At 38.5% G+C, this 20,618-nt stretch overlaps 1 protein-coding gene, 1 non-coding gene and 1 pseudogene across 2 annotated transcripts in view; 1 reads left to right on the top strand and 2 right to left on the bottom strand.

Moving 5' to 3' along the window:
- Window positions 1–1,945: 1,945 nt before the first annotated feature.
- LOC136139562 (U6 spliceosomal RNA) lies at window positions 1,946–2,118 on the bottom strand (annotated as a pseudogene).
- Window positions 2,119–9,905: 7,787 nt separating this feature from the next.
- Window positions 9,906–20,618, bottom strand: part of PPM1D (protein phosphatase, Mg2+/Mn2+ dependent 1D) — a 53,203-nt gene continuing 42,490 nt past the window's right edge. The window contains exons 5-6 of the mRNA XM_065897322.1: window positions 14,786–15,028; window positions 9,906–10,571 (exon numbers count right to left, since the gene is read on the bottom strand). Coding sequence (XP_065753394.1) covers window positions 10,014–10,571; window positions 14,786–15,028 — 801 coding nt within the window. The 3' untranslated portion in view covers window positions 9,906–10,013. The remainder of the gene's footprint in view (window positions 10,572–14,785; window positions 15,029–20,618) is intronic.
- TRNAR-CCU (transfer RNA arginine (anticodon CCU)) lies at window positions 17,652–17,724 on the top strand. The gene has a single exon. It is a non-coding gene; the product is annotated as a tRNA-Arg (tRNA).

Raw genomic sequence — 20,618 nt, 5'->3', positions numbered from 1 at the left:
TTTCATGTTGTTGAATCCCCCTTTATACCTAACTACCCTGAACACAACAGATATTTCAAAATTCAGACTTACTTGAATTAAATAATAATTACTCTCATGTTGTCCCTGACCCAGAGCAGGAATAAAGAGAAAATCCAGAGGAGACCAATAGGTAATACTCACAAGTAGGATAACCAGCATTTGTATAAGGTTTTTCAGTTTAAATAGCTGTTTTACATGCATTGTTAAATTCCATAACTCTTTCACTATTCCTCTACAAAGTTGTGGAAGAAACAAGAAAACAAAAATCATAAACACAAATTCATTCATTCAATAAATATTTGAATGCCTACTAAGTGTCAGGCATGTTCTAGGCTCTGGAGATACAGCAATAAACAAATCAACCAATGTACTTGTCCTCAGCCAGAGAATTTGCATTCTGGTGGGAAGACAGAAATAAACACACAAACAGAGAAATTCAAGGAGTGTAAAATGGTATGGGAAAAAAAATAAGCCAAATAAACAGAGGTCAGAGCCGGCTTATTTTAGGTAATGTGGTCAGGGAAGGCCTCTCAGGAGATGGCACTTGAGCAAAGACTTCAATGAAGTAGTAAGAAAGCTGCTCTGAGGGAAAAGCAGTCAGGATAAAAGAAACAACAGGTACAAAGGCCTTAAGAAAGGAATGAATTTTGAGGAAGAATGAGAAAAACATTGTTGTTAAAGTGAATTAAATAGAAAATGATAGCAAACTAGTTAGGAGAGGTAAGCAGTGGCCAAATGGAGTATAGTGTATAGAATTATAAAGAGTTTTAGTTTTATTCTAGGTTGGGCCTCTATTGGAGGACTTTCAGCTAGGAAGTGTCATGATCATACTTATATTTCTAAAAGATCGGTCTATCTACTAAACAGAGAATAAACTGTCATTAGGGAGGGGACAAGAGTGGAAACAGTGGGTCAAGTAGGGAGGCTATTTCACTAGACCAGATGGGAGAGCTGTCTAGAACTGGGCCTAGAAGTGAAGCAGCAGAGGTGAAAAGTAATCACTTTCAGAATATTTTGGAAGACAGAACTAAAAGAACTTGATAATGGGTTGGATGTGGGATAGAAGGAAATGAGAGAATCAGGGACGATGCCTGTGCTTTGGGCTTGAACAACTGAGTGATGACATTTACAGATAGGATGAACCCTGTTGAAGTTATACATTTTTTAGTGGGGATGAATTTCTGTGCCCTGGTTTCATCCTTTGTAAATTGTAAAAAAAATAATTATTAGCCTGATAGAATTTTTTTTATTAATGTGATGTTTTGATAGGAGGTTGTGTTTTATTTTATGTTTATTTTATTTATTTATTTGGCCACGTCATGGCATGCAGGATCTTAGTTCCAGACCAGCCATCGAACCTGTGCCCCCTGCAGTGGAAGCACAGAGTCCCAACAACTGGACCCACCAGGGAATTCCCAGGATTTTAAAAAATTAATTTATTTACTTATTTATGGCTGCATTGTGTCTCTGTTGCTGTGCAAGGGCTTTCTCTAGTTGTGGTGAGTGGGGGCTGCTCTTCGTTGCGGTGCACAGGCTTCTCGTTGCTGTGGCTTCTGTTGTCACAGAGCACGGGCTCTAGGCGCGTGGGCTTCAGTAGTTGCAGCATGTGGGCTCAGTAGTTGTGGCTCACGGGCTCTAGAGCACAGGCTCAGGAGCTGTGTCACAGGTTTAGTTGCTCCACAGCATGTGGGATCTTTCTGGACCAGGGCTCGAACCCATGTCCCCTGCATTGGCAGGTGGACTCTTAACCACTGCACCACCAGGGAAGTCCCAGCAGGACTTTTTTTTTTAAGTTTTAAAATTTTGCAAAGTTTAATGTTGGTACTGTTTCTTTCCATATCAGTTGGTACAATTTACATCATATTTTATACTATTTAATCTTTGCAAAGACATCATATACACAAAGATACAAATTCGATAACTGAAAAATATGGAATGTTTCATGAATTTGCATGTAATCCTGTGCAAGGGCCATGCTAATCTTCTGGTACCTGGTACCTGGTACCACAAAAAAAAGAAAAAAAAAAATCATCATCAAGTGTAAGTTCATCAGTTGTGTCATTCCAATTTTAGTATATGTGCTGCCAAAGTGAGCACAAGCCTCACAGTTCCACAAGTGGGATTCTTTTGAGGTGTAAATAAATTTAAACTTCTCAGAACCAGTTAGAAATTTATACAAATTAACTCGTTGTAATTACTAACTTGCCAGTCTTACCAGGTTGAGAAGTTCCGAACCTTAGGACCTGCTTTCCTTTCTTATCGAAGTTTTCCTGCCAGAACACCATATGTCATTACTTGCCTTGAGTTGGAAAACAGTTTGCATTCACATCTGTAAATGTATTCATCCTCTTAACTTATGTAAGGTTTTTGCACACAATTCTCAATTCTTGAAGAGATAACAACAGATTTTGGTTTTCTACTGTCATGTGAGAATATTAGGCCCCAGCAGTGTGCCATTGTGAGGAAGTAAAAGTGCTGCAGTAAACCGAAAAACAAAACAAAACAAAAAAACCCCAGCTATACTCCATTTTTTCTCCACAAAGATGGTGTTCGATTCTCTCATCAGCCTTCAAATAGAGAGAAAATAGAATTTGTGGTGATCATGTTTTGAGGACGTGAATTGTGGGTGCTTTGTCCATATTGCCAGCTGATGAGTCACTTCAGATTACTGGGACGTGGGGAAACGTTTCACAATCTGTTCTTGGGATTGGGCAATCCCAGCTAGGAAACTCATTTTCAGTATATAAGAAAGTAAACGTCAAGCTAGAGTCCTTGTTCTTCCAGTTGCTATAATGGCCCATTGTAATAAATCACTGATTACTAAAACTGCCTCTCCGGTGGCCATGCAAATCAAAAACAAAAGTTCCCAGTTCCCAGAGATTTGTCAGAGAACTATCCAAATGTCAAGGTCAGTTTATACTTTCTCCCCTCTTTTTGTTTGGTAGGATTAGGATTCTTTTTTCAGCCTCAGACAAGCCATTGCCTCACTTGTTTTGGCCACCAAAAACACTTGGACAAGAATCACATAATTTAAGCAGTGGTGAAATAATCTGATTTCACACAGAGCTATGGTGAACATTAATATTTTAATTGTCAGTCAAGCATAAGGAAAAACAAAGAGGGAATTCCCTGGTGGTCCAGTGGTTAGGACTCTACACTTTCACTGCTGAGGGCAGGGGTTCAGTCACTGGTGGGGGAACTAAGATCCTGCAGGCCGCGCCAAAAAAAAAAGAAAGAAAAAAGGAAAACAAAGAGGTGAAAAAATCATCATCGGGCTTCCCTGGTGACACAGTGGTTGAGAGTCCACCTGCCGATGCAGGGGACACGGGTTCGTGCCCCGGTCCGGGAAGATCCCACATGCCGTGGAGCGGCTGGGCCCGTGAGCCATGGCCGCTGAGGCTGTGCGTCCAGAGCCTGTGCTCCGCAATGGGAGAGGCCCGCGTACCACAAAAAAAGAAAAAAAAAAATCATCATCAACTGTAAGTTCATCAGTTGTTCAATGGTATCACTCTGGTTGGGGATGTTGTAGCAAGGGTGATTGTACGTGTGTTAAGGCAGGCCATATATGGGAAATCTGTACCTTCTGCTCTAATTTTGCTGTGAACCTGAAACTGCTCTAGAAAATGTCTATTAAAAAATTACATTTCTCTAAAATCCTCTAATTGTGAGGTAAAAATACATTAATTACTCACTCCATAGACATTCTCTCGTGCATTCATCAGGCTGAAACTTTTGAACACTACCATTTGTGGTAATCGCCTAAAAATTATAATTCTAAACTTCAGAATTGCAAAACCAACATAATCCAAGGTTATATCACCTCACATCTCTTTAATTACAACGCCTGCCATTTGTCTGCCCTGCATATTACTAGATAACTGTGGTTTCTGAAACACCATTTCCCACATTTCTATTTGAAATTCTAAGTATTTGTTTACTATCTTGGGTCCCTTCACCCTAACCCACAGATCTCTTTAGCCCACTCTGCTCATTCTCAGGCCCAGCAAACTTTCTGAAAATACAGTGATAATTTTTTTTTGCTTTGTCATTCTCTTGAAACTAGCATTTATAAAGTGGCCATGTAATTTGTCATCCTGCCTAGGAAACCTTCATGAAATGAGGCTCTATTAATAATTAAACCAAAAAAATAAGGTAAAGTAGGACTGTCTCCTGCAAACCATGAAGTATGGTTACCCTTTATCTTTGACACATTAGTACTACTTTGTAACTGTTTTGTGCATGATTATATATTTCTGCATGATTATAATTCTATTGTCTATTTAGCTAAAATGTAAACTCTTTGACAGAAGTGATTATTTGTTTCATTTCTATTTTCCATAAGACTCTGCTCACTAACAGGAAAAATTTCATGTCAGAACCCCAGTAATTTATCCTACAATTTGGAGCTGGTATTTATAATTAAAGATACCAGAAAGTAAAACTATTAACAAAGACCAAAAATTAGTTTCATCAACTGTTTTAATGATGGCCATGGCATAATTTATCTTCCCCTCATATACATAAACCTGGATAAAGATTGCTTTAAATCAGTGAAAACTGAATATGTAGTAACAGTTTTGAGAAGCTAAAATTTTAATATTAGGAAACATTTATAAACATTTATTTAGCGCTATATACCTGCCATTGTAGTAGTATTATCTGCATTTTACAGGTGGGGGCCAAAACTCAAAGATGTTAAGCCATTTAGTCCCAAGTTCAGGCAAAGTGACAGAAGTGCATGGTTCCTGAAGCCTCAGCTTTCTGCCTGAAAAAGAAGAACCCCAAAGAAAGGGAAGGTACCATGGAGACTGTAGAGAGGGAGGAGCTCAGGAAAGCGACCCCACTGAGTACATTAGGCATGAATCTGATCCTAATCAGCATATTAAAGACTTTGAGAACTTAACTGGCAGATAGATCACTGCCCAGGTCCCCAACTAGCTACTGGGTGATGAACACATGGGACAGATCAAATTACACAATGGGAAAGGATTTGGAAAATGAACTGGTATTGAAGCCACAGACCACAGAAGGTGTGTTGGAATATGTGGCATTGAGACAGGAAGGGGGCAGGGCACAACCTTTTAAAGAATGACAGCCATTGAGGATGTGACATAAACTGGTTAGCACAAACTAGGTCCAAGATGGCAGATGACTGACTTCCGCTAAACCTTGAGCCTCAGTATATGCTCAATGTGATATGTCAGCAAGCTAAATGACACACCCACAGGTGCCGTGACAGTTCCAAGGCCCACCATAAAAGGCCAAAAAATGGGCGGTGGCCCAATTCCTGGAAATTCCCGCCCCTTCCCCAAAATAGTTGGAATAATCCTCCCACTCATTAGCCTATGAAATTACCCACCACTATAAAACCTGACAACCCCATACCCTTAAGCCTCTGGCCTTCTGAGATGACCCACATTCAGTGTGTATCTCCCTGCATTAAGCCTTCTTTCACTTTATTATGGCTCGCTCTTGAATAATTTCCTGCACGAAGCCAAGAACCCACACTCAGCAGCCGTCCCAGGGACTTGCCCGAGACCTGGGATGGGACGTGACCATCCTCTTGTGCCCCACTTTCTTTCCTGCAACAGCGTGAATTAACCAGATTGACTACCTATTAAAACAATGATCTCCATAAGAGCTAAATAAGATTGTCATAATATTCAAATGTCTAGGATAGAATCCAAAATTACATGGTATACAAAGAACCAGGAAAACCTCAATTTGCATGACAAAAACAATTAACAGATGCCAATACCTAAATGACAAAGAATAATATCTGACACTTTAAACCAATATTATACAAATGCTCTTGCAAGCAACTGTGAACACTTGACATGAATGGAAAAACAGAAAATCTCAAAAAAGAGAAGATATAAAGAACTGTAAGCAGATAGGGTAGGGGGTCCTTGGAGAAAGAGAACCAGGCCTGGCTTTCTTGACATAAGAGAAACTATTTTGGCGTAAGCCATTTTGTGACCTAAGCCTGGTCACGAAGCTTGCCCTTGAACAGGTCTCAGTAATTAATGATATTAAGGGAAGTGAGGGAATTCAGGAACAAGGGAAAAGCAGTCAAGAAACAATAGTTCAGTGATAAAAGTCCTAGTTCCTCCCCAAGGGGTGTACATAACAATCGGATACATACCCTCTGATACATATCTGGTACAAATCCTCTCCGTGTCCCCCATTTCTTGTTTGTAGGAAATAGGATTCATTCAGCCTCCTGACCTTCCCTGAGTTCCAAAGAGCAGTTTCAAACTGCTGCTTATCAGGGAAGGGGAGGGAAAGCAGAAACAAAGGGGGAGCAGTCAAGAAACGATAGTGCAGCTGTGGGGCAGGGTCCTGGTTTCTCCTCAAGGAATATGACAATATCTTTGAGTTCTGTAGGAACTATGGCCCCCACTCGGGTGGAGAATGGTAACTTAAGGCTGAGCACAAGATTCCTTGAACACGGCTGTTACCTCACCATCGACCAATCAGAAGAAAGTCTGCACGTGGGAAGTCTGATCCCTCTTCCCAAAATGATTCTCCCTTTAAAAACTTTCATGGTCAAGCAGAATCTTCAAAGTTGATTTTTGGACACCAGTCCGTCTTCTCCCCAGATTGCTGACTTCCTGAATAAAGCAACTCTTCCTTTCCAACCAACACTCTCATCTCTTTTTTTTTTTTTTTTTTTTTTTTTCTCATCTCTTGAATATTGGTTTTCCAGCGGCGAGCAGCAGAACCTGAGTTCGGTAACACCACCACCTTCCTCCTGGGAGAAGAAGCTGGAGATTAAGTTAATAATTGATCATGCCTATATAATGAAGCCTCCATGAAAATCCCTGAACTGTGGGCTTTGGAGAGCTGCCAAACTGGTGAACAGACTCATGTGCTGGCAGGGTGGTACAACCCAAATCCGTGGGGACAGAACCTCCTACACTTGGAACCCTTCTGGACTTTCCTGATGTCTCTTCATCTTTATTACATGATAAACCAGTAAACACATTTCCCTGAGTTCTGTGAGCTGTTCTAGCAAAGTATGAAACCTGAGGTGGTGATTGTGGGAATGCTGAATTATAGTCAGCCAGTCAGAAGAGTAGGTGACAACCTGGGACTTGCAATTGGCATCTGAAGTGGGGGCAGCACCATGAGACTGAGCCCTTAACTTGTGGGATCAGATGGATAGTGTCAGACTGAACTGAACTGTAGGACACCCAGTTGGTGTCTGCAGAATATGGCAGCATTGCTTGGTGTAGGAAAACCCACACATCTGGCATCTTAAGTATTTTGAGTGTGAGTAAAGGAAGAAGTAGTGTTTGTTTTCCTTTCAGTGGACACGGTTAAGTAGTGGCATAGGTAAATAACATATCCAGAGTAGAATACGAAAGAATGAGGAGGTGCTGTGATGTACTGATGTGGAAAAATCTTTAAGATATAAGATTAAGAGAGAAACAGATGTATAGTTGCATGTCTATGTACAGATTGGTTGGCTAACCTGGGGACTAAGGTGAGGGTAGTTTCATTATGTACCCTTTTATAAATCATGAATTTTGCATCATGCATTATACTACTGATGTATACATTATAGGCAAAAAAAATTTAATAAAAATAATATAAACATTAAAACATTGTTAATTGCATAACATCTTTAACTCGTTAAAGAAAAGGCCTAAAAACAGCCCTAGGTACACATACAAAAGAGAGCTAATTTTACCTTTTAGTTATGTATCTCAAACCAAAAATGTTTCCAGTATTAGACAGCTATTAGTATGGTATGGAACTGGACTCTATGGCACTATAAATGTGACCTAGGAAAGAATGCTATGACATTTACATTAAAAAATTAATCTGAAAAATAAAGATGGAAAAATTCTTCACAAAAAATTGACTCCAAAAGTGTATGCTACTTGCTATATGTCATTACCTTGGAAAGATCTGAAAAACAAACTCATTAGTTTTGAAAAACTAGCCAAAATTAATGTTTCACCTGAACCACTGGTTCTCAATCTTTTTTTTTTTGAAGGAAATTTTTATTTATTTATTTGGCTGCATTGGGTCTTCATTGCTGCACGCGGGCTTTCTCTAGTTGCGGTGAGCAGGGGCTACTACTCTTTTTTTTTTTTTTTTTTTTGCGGTATGCGGGCCTCTCACTGTTGTGGCCTCTCCCATTGCAGAGCACAGGCTCCGGACGTGCAAGCTCAGCGGCCATGGCTCACGGGCCCAGCCGCTCCGCAGCATGTGGGATCTTCCCGGACCGGGGCACAAACCCGTGTCCCCTGCATCGGCAAGAGGACTCTCAACCACTGCGCCACCAGGGAAGCCCCGGGGCTACTCTTCATTGCGGTGTGCGGGCTTCTCATTGCAGTGGCTTCTCTTGTTGTGGAGCACGGGCTCTAGGCACGCAGGCTTCAGTAGTTGTGGCACACGGGCTCAGTAGTTGTGCTCGCAGGCTCTAGAGCACAGGCTCAGTAGTTGTGGTGCACGGGCTTAGTTGTTCTGTGGCATGTGGGATCTTGCCAGACCAGGGCTCGAACCCATGTCCCCTGCACTGGCAGGTGGATTCTTAACCACTGCGCCACCAGGGAAGCCCTCAATTAATCCTCTTATGGAAAACTGGTGTGCTTCCAATTGCACAGTTCCTAGGATACTGTAGGTGCATGGTCAATGTTGAATGCATGGATTAACTCTTCAATGTCTCATTTAGAGTCCTATTCTAAATTAATAAATTTAAAAAATTTCTCTTTGTAGAACAATTTATCACACCAAAAGAACATACTCTTAGTATTTTGGTATTAGTTCCTTTTAGTTTTTTCTTATATTACCAAATAATAATTTTATTCATTTTTAATTGCTATGTAATATTTCATCAAACTCTTATAAGCCATAACTGATCTAACCATATACTTATTATTGTATATTTAGCCTCATTTGATGTACTCTAAGTTAAAATTAAAAAGTCAAGATTGCAAAAATGAACATTACATGTATTTTAAGTTGTTACTCTAAAGCTTGATCATGGCCTAACAAAAAGTTAATATACACCATTTAAACAAACCACTAACAAAAATCCAGCAACATCAGTAACAGTTCACTGATTTTATTAGATGAACAAACATGTCCATATAATCAATGAAAACCATAGGATATATAAAATAATTTAAGAAATGTTGGGAATTAGCAGCACCATCCGTTATTGACATAGCAAGAAAAACTTCACATATTTTATGCAAACACTAGAAGAGGATATAGCTACTTTTAAGACCTACTAATGCCACTGAATGTCTGGGATGATTGAGAAGGGCATCTTTTTAGGCAAACCTACCTCCTTCTACTTCAAAGATTTGGTGAGCAAATCTGATGATTAATGTTTAGAAAAAATGCTACTGGATGAAATAAGAGATACTGCATAGTATTTTAATTAGGACAAGGAGACTAAAACCCAGCTGCTTTTGCATGGCTCAACACTTCTGCTTCTATGAAAAATTTAGTTCTGAATTATGAAATCAGAAATAAAGAATAATTTTTAAAAGACTAATTGTCTCTAAGAAACATTAAGTGGAACACAGATCACTATGAAAATACATCACTTTTCCAGTTTGCTTCATAATTTACTTTAAAAAGTTGTGTAGTTTTCATCACAAGTGACTTATACAAATTTCTTAATAAGCATTTTTAAAAGTTTAAATGTATTTCTAAAATCGAATAGATTCTTTTGATTTTTTTTTAAACCTTTAGCCCTGTTGTTACATTTACTGTGTATCAGAGTAAGAGACTGAGTTTGTGTGAAGGATACAAATTTACACACATTTTATAGCAACTTATACCCTAACATCTACAAAATTCACATTTATAATACAAGCAAGTACAAGGCCAGGATAAAACTGTTGAATTCCAAAAAGTCAAACTGTATACTATTTTTATTTTGTCCCCTTAAAAAAAGTTCAACTTCGGCACCAAATTCAAAGAGCCCTCTTAGAAGTTTGGAAAAAAAAAAAAATTCCAGATATATTTCAGCAAACACAAACAGTTTTTCTGTGCTGATGAAGTAAAGGATTTCCAATTTTCTTCTGGCCCCTAAGTCTGCGTCGCATGGTAAGTTTAACAGAGTTCTTTCGCTGTGAGTTTGTGGGGAGGCTTGCAGGCTGAGCACCACTACTTCGACTTAAACCATTTCGTCTATGCTTCTTCACAAGAGGGCCAGAGTTGGATTCTTCTAATGTCCTTTTGAAGTTTGTTGGAGGGGTTCTTTCAACTTCTTGAGCTTTCATTTGACCTGGGATCGACATCTTTAAATTTTTTTGGTCCATGATGGTGTTTGTTGAATTGGTAGGCACAAGGCCAACTGACAGGCTGTTATTCAAAGAATCATGTATCCTTAAAGTCAGGGCTTTAGTGCAATTTTCTTCAAGTGGCTCTGGATCTTTTGAGGATATGACTGCAGCCTGGACATTCCCTCGAGCTATCTCAGCTGGGACTTCTAAATAATTCTCTGAGAAGGCATTACTACGAATAAGGGCAGGTATGTGGTCCTTAGAGTTCAGCCTTGGCCATGGGTCCTCCTCCAATGACTGAAAAACAAGAAGGTAAACCAAGTAAGATATAATTTATCCTAGAATTCAGCGTAACCATTGGGGAAATGAAAAGATTTCATTAGAATAAGTGACAAATTTGTTTATTTGGGGGGTTTATTTCCTACTTTCTATATTTTAATTTCTGAATATTCAGTAGTGTGGAAAATGTGAAGTGCAACATTAAAGCAACTCTGTCATAATGGAAATTCAGACTGTTGCTTTGCACCCATCTCCCAAACACTAGATACTGTTCTGTTATTTAAGAAAACAGGACATATGGGAATGTACTGAGTATGGCTGGGGCAACTTTCAAAGATAGAAGCGAGGGCTTCCCTGGTGGCACAGTGGTTAAGAATCCGCCTGCCAATGCAGGGGACACAGGTTCAAGCCCTGGTCCGGGAAGATCCCACATGCCACGGAGCAACTAAGCCCATGAGCCACAACTACTAAGCCTGCGCTCTAGAGCCTGCAAGCCACAACCACTGAGCCCACGTGCCACACCTACTGAAGCCTGCACACCTAGAGCCTGTGCTCCGCAACAAGAGAAGCCACCACAATGAGAAACCTGCGCACCACAACAAAGAGTAGCCCCCGCTCACTGCAAAGAGAGAAAGCCTGCGCACAGCAACAAAGACCCAACACAGCCAAAAGTAAATAAATAAAATTAATTTATTTTTTTTAAAAAGATATAAGTGAAAATCATATGGAAACTTTCAGGTATTGTTTTTTAAAAAGCTTCACAGGAGGTTCAGATATGCACCACTCCTTTAGGTGTAGTGCCTCAGATCTATATGTATTCAGAATATCCTCCCATCTCCAGACAGATAAGAACATTCTTCCTATCAAATACAAATCTTCCACTATAATATTTTAGAAAAACATTGCTTTAATACTTTCTTAAGTACAAATTTTAAGCATAAATACTATCTCTTGCCCAAGTGTGTAACATTTCCCTCAATCATTTCCTCTCTCAATCAAATCAAATTTATTAAAATAGTAATATATTCTGAAGAGCCCAAGTAAACCATTTTGTAGAATGGTAAACAAAGACATATTATCTGGTCGCCCTCTGATATAAAATCCCCTAGGAATAAACGCCTTTCGAGAAAGTGCTCTATAAAAAAGCATATTTATAAAACTAATGTTCCCTTTAACGTTTCTAGATTTAAAAAGAAAAAGGCAAAACTGAAGCAATCAAACGCATTTCAATTTAACCATGTAACATGAACATGCTTTACTGAAAAAAAATGAACTTTAGGTCCAGTGGAGGCTAGAGATGAGAAACCCTAAAGTTCCTATTTTCGTACTGCCCCAAATAGAATGCTGCTACCTTTTTTTAAAAAAAACTAAGAATATATTCTTCCTTTCTGGGGTCATTGGCTCATTTATTTATTTTATACTACATGGTTTACTGAAAGCCCAATTCTTATCTGTTTTAACACTGACTAGATGTTGGGCAGCAACCTTATTTCAAAATACCAGTGTTGAGAACGGATAACAGGACAGTCTCTGTTCTAGAATATTTACATCTGGCTTTCAATGATATCAACAACAACTTGTCTGTGAATTTATCCCCACTGCATTAGGTTGATTCCAATGCCTACTACCCTGATCACCAGCATGTTCTGACTGACCACAGAAAACTAGTCATTAGTAATTTTTGACTAAAAGTTCATCTTGGTTTAATATAGAAAAAGGATTTGCAACAAGACCAGGCAGCAGATAAATTCTGTAGACAGAAGGCTTCCTACTACCAAACAAGCACATCACTAATTTAGGCACAAGAAGAAAGGTACTAATCAAGCCACTTACAGAAATAGAACATATTGCTCTAGTTTATGCAACAATGTTAGACATTAGATGGAATTCCTTTACAAAAGAAAAACAATGGGATGATGTCAGAGTCAACACAATTTATTGTAATTTCTGTTGTGCTGTGTCTTTTTAAACTCACAAATTATTCTGATACTACAGGTGCACTGGCTTTTCTTCCCCCACTTTTTCCTTGAACTTTTCCTTCTCTTTTTATTGGCATTCTGTGGAAATACATTGCATCTGTTAGCTCAGGCAACTGCCTAGACTTCCTAGACTGATCCCAGATTAATGACTACTGTATTGCTAAGCCTTCTTACATGCTCATAAAACACTTGTGATATTGAGAGGTTATGTCCTAAAAACTCACACTTTAAAAGTTTCACTACTTCAGAGATCAGCTTTCTTGAAAGCTCCATATATTTTACAATCCAACAGTAAACAACGAATTACAAATTGTGCCTAGAACACAATTGAAACTAAGTGTTAATCCTCTGGAAGAACTCTTTTCCTCATTCCTCCTTCCCATAGCTCTTGGCTTATTTAAAAAACAGCTAAATTTAGTTTTGCCCTAAAGAAAGGATAAAGAAATCTGTGCCATAGTAATATATCACAAACAGAAGTATTTCTACTATTATCTGTGCGAAAACAAGGATTTGACTACCGATTTAGCTTACGATTCAAACAGAAGTTCACATGTCTATAGGTAGATAACCTAGTCTCAAGTGCCTAGTCTAAATGTGGGTAGGTCTTAAAAACCATTCAAAATCAACCAAAATGTCATTTATATCTAGATGTTACTAAACATAGGATTACTGTAACAATGAAATACATCAGAGATACTTGTGAGTAGCCATGGTTAAGATAAACAAACGAAACACAATCTTTGGGGCAGAGATTTGTCTTTATCTACTTGTTAGGCCAGAGCCAACAATACTGATTGTTCTGAATGGCTCTAAATATTCTTTCATATTTAGGTGGGGCCAGATGGTTAACAAACAACCACGCCTACATATAAGTCAGTGCATACATAAATCTCCTAAGCTTTACTTTAGTAAAATTGTTAGATCATTATTTTTCAGAATTTTAAAATATGTTTTAAAAATTATTTCTAGGTGCAATTTATGTTCAATTTTACTAATGCCAATCCACAGACGGCAATAAGTTTTGAGATCAATATTAAGAGTATTTATTCCTATCACAGTATCTTCTATCCCCTCATCCTTACCTCCACCTTAACGCCTCCTTCTCTGTACTGGCTAAAGTTCAGTTATTCAAATACAAACACATTAGGAAACATGAAAGTAATGAATACATTCAAATACAGGAACCAGCGAATTCTCAAATGAACATAAGCTCCTTCATAACACTCAAAGAGAATGAAGAGACTTTAAAAGATTTCAATCCGCATTATTATTCAAGAGTTTTCAAAGCAAAGAAAGCTTTGACAAGAAATTCTTTTAAGAAAATAAGCATAAAATATTAATTTGTCAATTTCTAAATGAAGAGTCTATGTAAGGAAAATTAAGTTGCCATATATATAGTGAAGTAAAAGACAGGAAAGTGGTAATAGTAAACTTCCAAGTACTCCATATAGGATCACAATATCCAAAATTAAATAAATTCTTTGTGCTGTGTAGCTTTGAACATCTTAAAAAGCTGCCTGAATACATGGCATAAAATTCCACTGTGTTTCCCATTTTATTGGTCATTCTTCTGAAAGCACGTCCTCAGAAGGCCAGGTATATCAAAACAGTTATCCATATTACTAATTATTAGCAGGAAAAGATTGGGATGAAATCAGAAAAAGGGAAATACAGTAGCATTTAAACTTGTTTATTTCACAGCACATCTTAAATTCATTCAATATTAACATGGATAAGAAACAGGAATGATGTTTCTTATCCATGTTAATAGACAACCAGTTCTGAAGTCTGATATCCTAAGGTCCAGTTCAGTCTTGATTCTGTATGATCTTATTCAAACTGCTCAATATCTCAGTTATATTATCTATAAAATGGAATAACATCTGCACTATTTAGCTTTCAGGGTTATGAGGTTCAAATGAAATACCACATATGGAAGTGCATCATAAAAAATGCTTACAAACTTTCATACTATCAGACGGGAATCAATAAGTTCCAAATATTAATATTGTTAATATTCTTCAGGGGCCATATCTAATCACTTTTCTATTAGGTGCTCTACATACAGCTGGCATTCAGTATAGTACCTATGTGTAGATGGCCTACTGACAATAAGTCACACGGCAAAGATCTATCACTTTCTTGACGGTAGCTCAAATCTGAAATTCTATTATATAAAGAATCTGAAAACTGTTTTCAGGTAATACTAACAGAGAAATTCTATTACAGCTTAAATTCTAGAGAACTGTGTACCTTGACTGGTGGTGTAGAACACGGAGAAGAAGTCATCACGCAGGTTTCTTGACTATTATAGGAAGGGCTATCAGTCAGGTTCAGATAGAGCTCGTCTTCATTGGTGAAATCTCCCTGAGTGCCCGCTCCTGGAGAGATGCAGATTACTATGGCACTGGTATTATCCGCTCGAAGCATACGCTGCCTCCAGCGGCCTAGAGCTCGATTCACAAGCATTTTGGCACAAGACTGTCCATGCTCACCCTGTATTTAAAAGAATAAGAAGGAAGATAACAACTCAGACCTTGTTGCCACTACACCTGTATCAAGTGAAAAATCACGTGTTCAACATGGCCTACATAAACAATTAAAATTTCAAACTTTATCCACAAACCCCATAACTATGCTAAAACAGTATTGCTCTGAATTTAAAAAATAATAAGACAAGGTCTTATCCTGTGGTTAAATTTCACCTGTATTTTTATCTTTTTGGTAGCAAACTTGGACTTCATTGTAAACTTACTTAGGAAAAGTTATACAGAAGTTATCTAAAAAGGGGAAGTAAATATCAAGTTATAACAGATAAACAATTCACAAGTGAAATAATCACACATGGCAAAAATACTCATTGCAAAGGGCCAATTTCCTCCTAAAATAAGAGCTTCGGCAAATCAAAGACAATCCCAACATAAAAACTGTCAAAGGATATGAACAAAATTCAGAGACAAGGAAATAAAAGTGGTCATTAAATATATGTATACATATTGACATATATATATACATACATAGATATATGTATATATATTGACATATATATACATACGTAGATACATACACACATAGCCATTTATAGATATATAAATGGCTAATGTCACTCCTATGAAGAAAAAAGCAATACAATAAGTGGTTATAGTATAGAGATCAAATACATACAAACAGAGTAAAAAAACAAAAAAAAAATTAAATGAACTTGTGTTATACAAATAAATGTGGCTTGGAATAAAACTTACAGCATCATACATGGATTTAATAACTGCTAAGTTTCAAAGAACAGAAAAGGAAATGATGTGCTCCAGAAAAGAATTACTTATCTTAAAAAATACCTCTAGAAATAACTGAATAATGAAAATGAGTGGAAATGTTTGAAAAAGAAATGTGTCATGAACTATAAGGGGAAAAAATTTTAATTAATATGTTATTTTATGTAATGTAATAAAATCTATTAATGTCACAGGGAGCTCAGCTCGGTGCTCTGTAGTGACCTAGATGGACAGGATTGGGGGGTGGGAGGGAGGTACAAGAGGGAGGGGATATATGTATACATATAGCTGACTCACTTCATTGTACAGCAGAAACTAACACAACATTGTAAAGCAACTATACCCTAATTTAAAAAATGCATATATTAATGTATTATAAGTACAAAATATTAATGTACTATAATGTATACTATGTAATAATATATAATGTACTACCGTACTATAAGCACTTTATTAAAAAATATATAACGTATATGTCATTTAACTGTCAGCTATATGCCTCAAGTTTATATATTGAAACCGGATAAAGAACTGGGCTTTTTTCATTCTTTCCTTGGGAAACAGGGAATCATTTTTATTTGGGATTGTCTGATCTTGGTCATATTACAGTATTCCAACACATTAATGATGGCAAACTGCAAAAAATTCCTCTCAGCTCCTTTAAAATCTTAATATTAAGCCATCCTTGCATTCGCAAGAAAAGTACCACTTTGTAAAGATGTTTTTAAACATTGCTTTGTTCCCCCCTTTCTAATATGAAAAAATATGCACTTCACAATTGATGAAAGGCAGCATTAATCTGTAATTCATGAATCTATTACATTCCCCAGTGTATGTGTTGCACCACTCTCCAAATACTAGCTCACTGAGAACTCACTGAAGGACTCCTTTACCTTTCCCTTTTTCAGTGTGCCTGTTTCCCTCCCAGCAAAGCTCCATAAAAAAGAAATCTACATAAGCCATTTCTACTACCTTACTTGCATTCTCCCTCAGCCCACGGATTCTGTTGATTTGGGCCGCCCTTAATACTGTGTCCTTTTCTTCCACCCTACTGTCTCACTAGTGATGTCATAAATTGTCACAACTTTAACTCCCATTAACACTGAAATTAGCATTTCCAGGCATTGCCTTTCAGTAACTGCCTACTGAAAATATCTATCTAGATGAACCAAAGGCACGTCCTATTCAACATGCCTATATGAATTATCCCTCCCTCCCCACAAAATAATGTGTTTCTTCTTGATAACAGCTTCCAGCCACCACTAAGAAATTGGGGTGTCATAATATTCTCCCTCCTTAAAACCCAAGTTCTGTCAGTTCTACCACTTATGTATTTTTTTTAACATCTACATTTCTATTTACTTACTTACTTATTTATTTATGGCTGTGTTGGGCCTTCATTGCTGCGTGCGGGCATCCTCTAGTTGCAGCGAGTGGGGGCTACTCTTCGTTGCGGTGGCTTCTTTTGTTGTGGAGCACCGGTTATAGGTGCGCGGGCTTCAGTAGTTGTGCCACAGGGGTTAATAATTGTGGCTCACAGGCTCTAGAGCTCAGGCTCAGTAGTTGTGGTGCACGGGCTTAGTTGCTCCACGGTATGTGGGATCTTCCGGGACCAGGGCTCTAACCCGTGTCCCCTGCATTGACAGACGGACTTTTAACCACTGCCCCACCAGGGGAGTCCCATATTTCTTTTTGGCTTGTATGTGCATATGTTTTTTTTTCTTTTTTTTTTTTTTTAATCCATTGCTGCTTTAGCTCAAGCTTGCAAAAATTTTCATTTGGAACATAACAGTAGCTTCCAAAGTGGAAGCCTAATAGATCCATTAATAAAAATCAAGTCAGGGACTTCCTTGGTGGTCCAGTGGTTAAGACTCTGCACTCCTAATGCAGGGGGCCAGGGTTCTATCCCTGGTCAGGGAACTAGATCCCACAAGCCACAACTAGACCGGGTGCAGCCAAAAAAATAAATATTTTTTTAAAAAATTAAAATCAGGGGGCTTCCCTAGTGGCCAAGTGGTTGAGAATCTGCCTGCCAATGCAGGGGACACGGGTTCGAGCCCTGGTCTGGGAAGATCCCACATGCCGCGGAGCAACTAAGCCCGTGAGCCACAACTACCGTGCCTGCGCGTCTGGAGCCTGTGCTCCGCAACAAGAGAGGCCGCGATAGTGAGAGGCCCGCGCGCCGCGATGAAGAGTGGCCCCCGCTTGCTGCAACTGGAGAAAGCCCTTGCACAGAAATGAAGACCCAACACAGCCATAAACAAACAAACAAATAAATAAATAAATAAAATTAAAATCAGGACTTCCCTGGTGGTGCAGTGGTTAAGAATCCTCCTGTCAATGCAGGGGACGCGGGTTTGAGCCCTGGTCTGGGAAGATCCCACATGCCGTGGAGCAACTAAGCCCATGTGCCACAACTCCTGAGCCTGAGCTCTAGAGCCCACGAGACACAACTACTGAGCCCGCATGCCACAACTACTGAAACCCTCATGCCTAGAGCCCATGCTCTGCAACAAGAGGAGCCACCGCAATGAGAAGCCCATGCACCACAATGAAGAGTAGCCCCCACTCACTGCAACTAGAGAAAGCCCACATGCAGCAACAAAGACCCAAGGGAGCCATTAATTAATTAATTAATTAATTAATAAAACTAAAATCAAATCAGATACTGTCAATAGGAATCAACATGTGAAGAGACGCAGAGACAGACCTTATAAATATGATTCCATTCATCAAAATTCACCTTCTCTCAGGGATTCTTCACTAATCACTCACTGCTGACACCCATTCTCTTTCATTGCCAACTTTGCATCAGTTTAATTTAGTTAGGGGCAAGATGTTTTTCCTACACCTCCTAATAAATAGAATTCTCACATCCATTATCATCTGCCCTCTATTCCACCCTGCCATGAGTATGCTTTCTAAAATGCGTATCTAAAATGCAGCTTTTCAATACTCTCCACTACCTGACTATTAAGACTTAACTTCATAACAGACCATTCAAAACCGTTTTGCCTCCTGTCTTCGAATCACATCAAGTTACTTGTGAAATCTGAATGTGCTGTACTTGTCTCTTCCCTCTGACTTTACACATTCTATTCCTTTGCCTGGAAAGCTTCACTCTCCTCGCTTCATCTCTTTACCTGGTAAATTCAACTCCACCTTTAAGACCTGCTCAAATACCACTCTCATCCATGAAACTTCCTTAGGCAGTCCTCATAAGTTTCCTATCTTCTCCCTCTCAGTTCTCAACACTTGTTCTCAATATTGTTAGATGAATGCTTCCTTCAATACTCATTCTAAAAACACTTAGGTGTTTATGACACTTAGGTTCTCCCAACCCAATAAAACTGGCTTTTGGCCTCATCATGCCACTGAAATGTTTCTCTCTTCCTCTCTCATCATTAAAGAATTCTAAATCCAATAGACATGGGAATTCCCTGGCAGTACAGTAGTTAGGACTCCGCGCTTTCACTGCCAAGGGCCCAGGTTTGATCCCTGGTAGGGGAGCTAAGATCCCGCAAGCCAGCGTAGCAAACAAACAAACAAACTCCAATAGACAAAATAGTCTTTATTTTATTTAATCTTTCTTTTATATCTGACATCACTGACCAAATGCATCATGCTAGCCCCAAGTTTGTAAAATTGAATAGATACATGACTCTTATCTTTAAACAACTCACAATCAAATGGTACTGATAGCTAGCTATATATCCTATTTGTAATAATATGGTAAATGCTAAGCAAGGAACATATTCTATTTACCTTTGCTTCCTTTGTACCTAGTGCCTAACATGTTAGTTGAGAGAATGAATGGAGGCAATTTAATACAAGTTCTTTCATGTTGCCTCCTTATCACCCCAAAATATAGCTTTACCATTCCTCCCATCTTAGAAAAAGATAATCTTTTCCAAGGAGCCATTGATTCCAGTTACTTCGATGTGCTCTGGACCTTCATTCCATCAACATCCCTTATTTCTCTTGTTCTGTCAATCTTTCTTGTAAGACTATAAAACTACTTTCAAGACCCTCACTATCTTTTCAAGCTAACAATGGCGCATTCCCTTGTCTTCCTGAACGCTCACTACATCTATTTCCTAGGCTCACAAAGTACTGTTTCATCATCCCTCCAGTCTGCTAGCTAATGCCCTCATCACTTCAACCGAAACTCTTCATCCTTGAAGGTCACTAATAATAAAAGGTCCTAAATGTAAAACCCAATACCCTGTTTTCATTCATCTGCCTCTACTTCTTTGTAGAATTTGACATTGCTGGCTACTACTCCAAAACACTCTCTTTCCTTGCCTTCAATAATACTGCACTTTCCAAATCTCCTTACTTTGTCATTGCTCAGAATGAAGATCAACTTTTAAGCAAGCCAGGAAGGAAAGAAAAGAATTTTCTCATTGATGGTTGTTTCTAGGTTTGCAATCGACTAAAACAATATAGGTGACATAGAGTTACCACATGACCCAGGAATTCCACTCCTAGGTAGATACCTGAGAGATCTGAAAACATGTCCACAGCAGCATCATTCAAAATAGCCAAAAAGTGTAAACAACTAAAGTACCCACTGACTGATGAATGGATGGATAAATAAAACGTTATATATCCATCAATGGAAAATTATTCAGTCATAAAAAGGAATAAAGTACTGATACAAGCAACATGAATGAACCTTGAAAACATTATGCTTAAGTGAAAGAAGTCAGACACAAAAGGCCACATATTGTATGATCTCATTTATATGCAGTATGCAAAACAGGCAAATACCTAGAGACAAAAAAAATTAGTGGTTGCCAGGGAACGGGGTG

Source organism: Phocoena phocoena, chromosome 19 (genome assembly GCF_963924675.1).
Source record: "Phocoena phocoena chromosome 19, mPhoPho1.1, whole genome shotgun sequence".
In the NCBI taxonomy this organism is placed as follows: domain Eukaryota; kingdom Metazoa; phylum Chordata; class Mammalia; order Artiodactyla; family Phocoenidae; genus Phocoena; species Phocoena phocoena.
Note: the sequence above shows the minus strand (reverse complement) of the source record. Positions and strands in the feature narration are given on the sequence as shown.